Source organism: Plectropomus leopardus, chromosome 10 (assembly GCF_008729295.1).
Source record: "Plectropomus leopardus isolate mb chromosome 10, YSFRI_Pleo_2.0, whole genome shotgun sequence".
Classification (NCBI taxonomy): domain Eukaryota; kingdom Metazoa; phylum Chordata; class Actinopteri; order Perciformes; family Serranidae; genus Plectropomus; species Plectropomus leopardus.
The window spans coordinates 32,990,132-32,999,252 of NC_056472.1; the positions used below are offsets into that span (position 1 = coordinate 32,990,132).

Consider the following 9,121-nt stretch of genomic DNA (forward strand, 5'->3'; position numbering starts at 1 on the left):
AACCATGAAGAGATAACTGCTCCAAGTGTCACGCCATAAAAAAAAAAAAAAACTTCTCCAACTTCAAACTAACTTCATCACGCTCTGACAGTTTTGGCTGTGCGCGCTCCCGCGAGGTGCCTCCAAATCTCGGCGGGCATACACAAGCACGGGAGCGAAATGTTTCACTTTTCTTACGTATTGTGAAATGTACTTAGTCCGCTTTTTAATGCGCCGCGCGTCAGTGAAACTTGAAGCCATCCCATAAACTTTGCGCAGAGTTTGCGCTCGAGACTGGGGTGTTGCAGAGTGAGCTGCACGGTCCCGGGGCAGGTCCTGCCGCTGCGTCGCCAAGAGTCCGGAGGCTGAGGTTTGTGTGGACATTTCTGGGAAAACCTCCAGAGCTCAGTTTTGCCAAGGAGAACCTGCGGAGGAGCACGGCCGCGTTTTTCCTGTGCAGACTCAGCGCGCATTTCTCGCGTTTTGTCGGAGTTTCTCTTTGCAGAGTCGGATTATCGTCTCACAGTTTGTTGGACATAAACAATGCGCGAGGATTTATTGGACACATTAAGTCATTACCGCGAGTGTGTCCTGGAGATGTGACGTGGTCCAAAACTTTTTGCCGAAGGACTTCATTCATTTTCCCTGCGGGCTGAGGAATTATTAAGTTTTTGGATATAATTTTTTTATATAACAGAAGATCTACACTGCTGAACTCCTGAGGATTGTACTCGTGAACGGAAGTGTTGCTGAGATGAAGTTCTGGATTTAACTTTACGCACAACAAACTCTGCTCTCACTCGCCTTGTGTGCCAACTGCAGCTCAGACAGTGAAGAGGATTTCCTGAGCAGAAGGCATGCTCTGAAACACATCAGCGGCAGACTGTTATGAGCCCATGTTGCACTCCGTCAGCCTGGAATTAATTGATTAACAGCATCAAATGCACTAAAGACGCGCGCGGATCGCGGCTCCACCACTGGATCTTTATCTCGCCCTCAGCGCTGCTTTATCTGACATCTGGCCAGAATGCGGAGGGCTTTTGTTCTCACTTTAGCGCTGATATATCTGCTGACCTGGACAGGCGAAGCAGACAGACACACTCACCTCAAGCGGGTGCGACTGCACAGACGCGCGAGACTGGGACGAGCCCAGCTGGGCGCAACGGACAAGGAGCGCCTCGTCGGACGAGTGCGCCCCGGGTTCGGTTCGGCGATCTCGGTGCACGGGACCAGGAAGGAGGAAGATGTGCAGGCTGACGAGGGTGCTCCGCTGTCAGCCCGGACGAGGAGTGCGCAGGTGGCGAGGAGAGGGGTGGCCGGGCAGATCGGCCTGCCCCGGCAGCAGGGCTTGCTGCAGGATGAGGGCACACCAGGCGCGAGAGCCAGGGTCACCCGGATGCCCAACAGCGCCGGGTCACCAAATCTGCTGGCCAGTTTCGCGGGAAAGAACCGCGTCCTGGTAATCTCTGCGCCTCACGATTCAGACGGCTACTACCGACTCATGATGTCTCTGCTGAAACCAGATGTGTACTGCGAGCTCGCCGAGAGACATGTCCACCAGATCGTCATGTTTCACCAGGAGGGAGAGATGGGGGGCAAAGTGAGGAGGATCACCGCGGAGGGGAAGGTGATGGAGGAGCCGCTGGACACGGCGCTCATCCCCAGACTCATGAGCTTCCTCAAGCTGGAGAAAGGTAAGAGATGAGGTACAGCGGGGACACCAAGCGTGCTGTGGTTTGGGGGACACTTCTGCAAGAAGACAGGAGGCCAGGGGACAGACGCAGGAGCCCAATACATGTTTGTAGAATTTTTGGACATTTCTCGATTTTTAGGACGTTTGCAGGATTATGGTACGTTTCTTTTAAGACATTGTTTGGATTTTAGGGCTTTTTTAGTGTTTAAGGGCGTTTCTTGGATTTTAGGGCATTTGTAGGATTTTAGGATGTTTTTAGGACGTTTCCAAGATTTTAGGACGTTTGTGAAATTTTAGGATGTTTCAAGGATTTTAGGGCAGTTCTAGGGTTTTAGGATGTTCAGGAGATTTTAGGACATTACTAGGATTGAAGGAGGTTTGTAGGATTTTAGGACCTTTATTGATTTTTAGCATGTTTCAAGGATTTTAGGATGTTTACAGGACATTTCAAAGGTTTTCGGACATTTCTCAGATCTTAAGACATTTCTAGGATTTTAGGACATTAGGGGCTTAGCGAGGACCTCTGTAGGGCGATCCTCCACTGGCACTTTTTATTAAAAACAAGCTTGATTTTGATTTTGATGTTTTGATGATTTTATGCACTCTGGCAACTTATGGATACTAAAAGTTCAAAAACAATTCCCAGTGTGAATCACTTTATTTTTTAGAAAGTGGTTGGGGGGCCACCTGGCACCCTCCTGGGGGCCAGATGTAGCCCACGAGCCATAAGTTGAGTATCACTGGGTTAGATGCTGAAGGAGATGTTTGCATTGTGCTTTCTCTAAAGCTAGTTAATCTATCTCCGCGTATGATGTGTGGATGTTTCTGTTGTGGCGAGCGCGCTGAGCCGATGTGGGGCAGCAAACACCTCCATCAGCTCCTCATCGGGGTGAAAACGTGACAGATAAACCTGAAACTGTTTGATGTTGTGTCCTGCAGGTAAGTTTGGGATGGTGCTGCTGAAGAAGACCCTGCAGGTGGAGGAGAGGTACCCGTACCCGGTGAGGATGGAGGCCATGTACGAGGTGATCGACCAGTCGCCCATGAGGAAGCTGGAGAAGCTCAGACAGAAAGGCTTCGTCCAGAAGTGCAAAGCAGCAGGTGTGGAGGGCCAGGTGGAGGAGGGCACGCTCACAGGTGAGAGGGTGTTATTCCTGTCATTATGTTATTATTATATTTTCTCATAACTTTACTTAAAGACTCCACCTTTTAAAGCCCGAAAACTAATGTTATAGAAAAAGGTCAAAACAAAAATAAAGCAAAAAGACAAAAACAGGAGAAACTACACACATCAGGACTTCTTTTAAATCTTTAATATTTGTGACAGTGTCTATTATCCTGGAGCTGGAGTCTCTAAATATCCTATGAGAAGAAACATTTTATTTAATGGACTTCTATTTTTAATACAACTCCAAAAGTATAAAAAGATTGAAAGAGTTGTCTTTTTGCATCCTTTATTACATTTTACCACTTTACGCTACAAATTTTGCATTTTTAATCAATATGATGGCTGTAACTTTGTCAACTTCATATATTAAAAACATGATTTTGTCACAACTCGTCAAATACTGTCACTCTTTCAGAGGAACTACACATCAAAATATGATTTGTTAGATAAACTCTTGCATCAGTTTTGGGCTTTTGGACATAATAGATAGAAAAAAAGAAAAAAAAGCAGGGGAAAAATATCTAGGGGGAAAGTATAGAAATTATTATAACAACAACTATGTTTATAATTACCATAATATAGTTTAAGTAATGTTAAAGAAAATGATTATAATTTTTAAGCACTTTTCAGGTCATTTCTTTTTAAAAAACAAAACAAAAACTTTTTTCTTTTCTTTTTATGTGCTAATTTTTAGATTATTTTCCCTCATTTTTCTTTTTTTTCTCAACTAATTTCTTGTTAATTGCTTTTTGACTTCTTCATGTTTTAGAAAGCAATTAAGGAATGATTTTTTTTTATTTCAAAAGGTTACGTTTATTTATGTAATTTTGTTGAAGCAATCTTCTGCCTTAAGAGACTAATCAAAGATAATTATTTGCCTGGTATTTGTCTCCGTGCGTGTGGACCAGTCGATGCACCGGTAGAAAGAAAACCTGGGAAGAAGATCCTAAGAAAGCCCACAACCACAACTACAGTCGCCACCACCACCACCACAACAACCACAAGACCAACAACCACAACCACCACAACCACGACCACAACCCGACCCACCACCACAACCAAAGCAACGACAACCACAACCACAACCAAAGCCACGACTACCACCACCAGAAGAACCACCACAAAACGACCCACCACCACCACCACCACCCAGAGGCCGACCCGAGCCCACACCACCGCGCTGTGGCTGCCCGCCCCCAGAACCACCGCTGACCCGTACTACTACAACCGCAGAGAGAGGGAGCGGTACCCGGCCAAAACCACCCCCGCCGGAGATAACCGCACCGACAAGGACAACAGAGATCCTCACAGCCGCAAGTTGGTTCCCGCCACACATAAACCCTCCAAGATCAAACCCACCAAGAGGAAGAACGGAGCAGAGAAGGTGAGGAGGAAGGGTTCAGGGTGAATTCTGCACTTTCTGTCCGCTGCTGAAAATCAGCACTAAAAGCTGGTGAAGATTCTCGGTCATGAAGGTTTTGGTAGTTCCAGGGGCGATATCGTACTACTTGAGTTTCTTGAAGATGTTTCGAGTCATCCGAGCAGCTTCTTCAGCTCTAACATTGATTAGGTAACGAAAACCCAACGATTTTTATTTTCACCTGAGTGTAGACCAAGAAAACATACTTATTAATCCTTTCAGTTTCTAACTAAAATTCATTAGATGTGAAGAAGCCGCTCGGATGAGAAGCAAAATGTCCCCAAGAAACTCAAGCGTGTCCAACTGCCTAACATATCGCACCAGAATCAGCCCTGAAACCGTGCGCAAAGGTCCAGTGTGTTGGATTTAAAGGGATATATCGACAGAAATGTGATACAATATAATGAGGATGTTTTCTTTAGTGTGTAATCGCCTGAAAATAAGACTTGCTGTGTTTTTGTTGCCTTAGAATGAGCTGTTTATATCTTCATAAGGAGCAGGTCCTCGTCTGTGGAAATCGTCATGTTGCCCTGCCATGTTTCTACAGGAGCCCAGAACGGACAAACCAAACACTAGGGACAGATAGGAACATTTGAATTGTTGAGTTTTTGCATCGGCCACTGTAGCCCCTCCATGATAAGCAAAGAAACCAACAATTTTGTAATGTGAAGCGGCTTTATTCAGGGTTTTTACTAGTTTTAGGGATGTCCTGATCACATTGTTTTTGCTCCTGATCCCGATCGGAGTTTCGAATATCGAATATTTGCCAGCACCAAGTCCCAATCTTCGCTTTTTCCTAGATAATATAGCTGCACAGTGCACACTTAAAGTTATTAAAATCAGTCCAATGTGCAGCCTGTGCTCGACAATAACATCGATAAACAGCCTCATGCTGTGCTGTTTGTGGTTTTTGTTGTGGTGCAGATGAGGCTCAGCTGCTGCTCTTATGCAGTGAATTAAAAACACCTGTGTGACGGCTGACATTAAACAAAGGATCGGATCACTTCAGAATCCAAATATAGCCGAGCCTGATCCTGATCAGGCAAAAAAAAAAGCCCAGATCAGCGCATGATGTTGAGGTCTGATTCTGGATCCTTGGTCCTTGAAAAGTCATGGAAAAGTTTTTGAATTTTTCCTGTGCATGAGGAGATTCTTTTTTTGTCATTTAAGCTCTTAGAAACTCAATGTTTTTGCATTAAAATGTCCTGGACAATTAATGAATCACTTAACATCGTAAATGTATCTGTGCAGGTGTTGACCAATGAGTACGAGGACAGGTACGAACCCAGCAAGCCAACGGTCAGCGATCCCGAGGAGACCGAAACCTTCACCGACATCAGCCCCACCAAGAAGGTCAAAGGCAAGCACGATAAGCACGACAAGAAGAAGAAGAAGAGCGACAAGGCTGCCAAGAAGGCGGAGCGGAGAGGAGGGAAGGCGGGGAAGATAGGAGGGAAGAAAAATGGAAAGAAGCTGTCAAAGTACCCTGAGAAAGAGGACTACCCGAAACCCACGAAGAAGCCAACGCCCCCTCCGAAGGGATCTCTGGCCTCCTTCCTGGACTACTTTGAGAACAGGAGGCGGCTGCTGGTGAGCATGACATAACTCACGGCTCATGAGAGGCTCGCTCGCCGGGAAACTCTCCTTTTACAGGCTTCAGCCAGAGAGAAATATTAGATTTCAACTGCACCAATATACCAAAATGCAAAAGATTCATTTACCAGTTTTAATGGAAGAGTTTGAAATTCGGAAAGCATATTATTAGCTCGTTTGCTGAGAGTTAGGCCGCGTTTAGATGAAAACGACCATACAAAAAACAGAAAAGTCTTTCCTTTGCATAGAAAAAAATCTGGTAACATTTTTAAAACGATCCACATGTACACGGATCTGCAAAAACAACCAAAAATGCTGTAGTATGTGTGCCAGATCAGTAGTTGGCGATGACTCAACACAGAAGAAGACCACGCTCAGGCGTAAAGTGCAGCCGTGACGTCGTCATTCTCACAGGATTTTCACATCGCCAGTTTACACAGCGACTCAAAGGGTGGCGTTTTCAGGCCCCAAAACGCAGTTGTTGTGTAAGCGAAAGGTCAAACCGCAACTAAAGTTTAATGTTTCATGCAGAACCGTTAAAACGGCCTCGTAGATGTAAGATTGATATTACTTTGTCTGTTGGGATGGCGTTTTTCTGGAGGCCAATATTGGATTGAATTTCGAATTATTGCAGAAAATAAACTGTGGTAAACAACCATTTATGACACTTACACATTCTGCACAGCAAGATAATCTTCACACATAAACACCACTTTTAGGATTTCTGAAGCCTGAATGCAATCGGCAAAAGTAAAAATTTAATATTAGGCCATAAATGAACTACATGTGCAACATGATTCAGCCACTTGTTAGCAGCTGCCTTTTGTTCAGATACATAAAAGCTTCAGTGTTCTCAGTTGGGTATTTACTGACGTTTTTTATGTAGAAGAACACAACTTTAAAGTCTCTTCAGTGTGTGTTAACCACAGACCGTATTTCAGACATCCAACCAAAAACATCTAAAAAACCCATTGGCTCTGAGACGAGGGAGGTGTTAAAATGCTAACTGATTTCTGGGTTTTAGGACTCATTCCTGCAGTTTCCTCCCTGTGCAGAAATAAACGTGTTTACAGCCCGGTACAAAAACTGTTATGGTCTCTATAGCTAATTTCAACATCCATGATAATTGTTTGGGGGTTTTCATTTTTTTTATTTTTATTTTTTTGTAACTCACCTGTTTACATTTTAATAAGCCTTAAAGTTACACATTAACATCGGGCCGCTTTGAAAATTAGCCCGAAATTAGTAAAAAGTATAAAAAAATGACCTGAACAATTGTAAACAAAAACAAAACAAAGAAGACAAACAAGAAAATGACCTGAAAAGATGCTTAACAAAATAAAATAAAATCTGCAATTATGGAAATTATATATATATATGTATATAGTTTTTTCCCCAGCTTCTAAATTTTTTTCTTCTAAATCTACTTATTTCTTGCATATTGCGCTTGCCTTTTTTTCCCATGTTGTTAAAAAGAATTCACACCTCGGAGTTTGAAGGGTTAAATATTTGTGAAAGGTGTCTGAAAGCAGCACAAGAAAAGCGATGTCACTCCAGGTTTCAACTAAAGTACATTTTCAACATTTCTTGAGTTTTCTGCTCGAGAAGCGAAAACGATCTTTTCACAATAAGACAAGTAAACTAGCTAATTAAAGCAGCGATCCACAGAAACGTCTGGAGAAACCATTAAATTTCACGATCATAAATACTTCACCAAACTGCTTCGTCTTGGATTCATCTTTTCTTTTAACTGACTTCAGAGTTTTGAGCCAAAACGAGTTGGAGGAGGTGATCTACAGTATAGTCCAATAAGAGGGAGTTGGTTTTCCAAAACAGAGTGCTGGAAAGTTCTGGAAGCCAAAAAGATCCCAACATCTGGAAAATTCATCCATTATTGATTGATTTTTTACCGGTCAACAAACCGGTGAACACCTCTGTGCTTTGGGGCTGCAGATCATTCCCGTGTTTTGTTTTCTATAATGTCGCTGCTTTGTGATCACTCTGGCGGGGTTTGTGATATGAAGTGTGTGCAGCAGCTCTCCGGCTGCACAGCTGCGTGTTAACAGACTGCGTGTCTCCGTCATGCAGCCACTATAGATTCTTATCACAGCGGTGCTGCGGGCAGGCCCCATCCTCCGCCTGCAGGTTCATGTAAACATCACCTCTGCAGCACAGTGTGTATGTGTTGGCGTGTACAGTATTTATATATGTGTGTGTGTGTTCATGCTCTTCATTGCATATACATGACACTCTGACCTCCCTCCCTCCCTCCCTCCCTGCAGCTGATTACGTCCCCCAGCGAGGAGCACAGTATGTATGCTCAGCAGAGAGACGAGTACCTGGAGTCTGTGTGTGAAATGGCCATCAGGAAGGTCTCCATCATCACCATCTTTGGCTCTCTGACCAACTCCACCATGAAGATTGACCACTACCAGCTGGGTGAGTGTCAGGCAGCGCCGGCACACAGTTTCACTCCTTTCATGGTGTTGTATGAAGGTTCAAAAGCAGCCGTTTGTCCGTCTGGTTGGGTCCGTGCGTCCTCCGCTGGGCTGTCAGCGGTTTCTGAGTCACGCAATCAACCCAGAATGTTCATGAGAATCAGAAGTCTCAGTAAATGTTTTCCACGTTTAATCTCACAGTGAAGACAGCTGTAGTTTGGTTTTGAAAGCTGCCTTACTTAACCCTTTGGATAGTTATGAGTTTGTTTGTTTTTTCCGGATGCATTTCGCTAGGTATTTGAAACCCGAGCAAATTCATTCGATTTCTTTCAAAAATAGGCAAGGACCAACTTGGCAAGTCATGTCCCACAAATCAGCGAGAAATTAGTAAAATGTAAAAAAAAAAATTACCTGAAAATTAGTTTTAAAAAAGAGGGAAGGATTGGTATATTATCCAAAAAAAAAATAATAATAATAAGGAAATAGGTCCAGCAAACCATATTGATAATAATAATAATTTTACATTTGTAATTATTTTACAGAAATGCATATAATAAAATACCAAAAGTTTTTTAGTCTCCCTCTTTTTAACTTTTTACTGATTTCTTGCTAATTTTTAGACCATGTCTTGTTTACTTGCTTGTTTCCTTCTCCTTGTGTTTTTTAAAGGAATCAAAGCAATATTCTCTGGCTTCAAAGGGTTGGCTCTTCTTTTTGGCATATGTAATACTTCATACCTTTACACACAATAGAAACCATTTATATATACTATAAAACCATATATATATTATATATACTGTATATAAAGATGGAGGCCCCCCCCCCGCTAC

At 43.3% G+C, this 9,121-nt stretch overlaps 1 protein-coding gene across 1 annotated transcript in view; it reads left to right on the forward strand.

Moving 5' to 3' along the window:
• The first annotated feature begins 145 nt into the window (after positions 1-145).
• The window catches only part of ccdc80 (coiled-coil domain containing 80), a 25,905-nt gene continuing 16,929 nt past the window's right edge, over positions 146-9,121 (forward strand). The window contains exons 1-5 of the mRNA XM_042494062.1: positions 146-1,673; positions 2,612-2,809; positions 3,749-4,224; positions 5,512-5,850; positions 8,136-8,292. Of these exons, the coding sequence (XP_042349996.1) occupies positions 1,007-1,673; positions 2,612-2,809; positions 3,749-4,224; positions 5,512-5,850; positions 8,136-8,292 (1,837 nt within the window). The 5' untranslated portion in view covers positions 146-1,006. The remainder of the gene's footprint in view (positions 1,674-2,611; positions 2,810-3,748; positions 4,225-5,511; positions 5,851-8,135; positions 8,293-9,121) is intronic.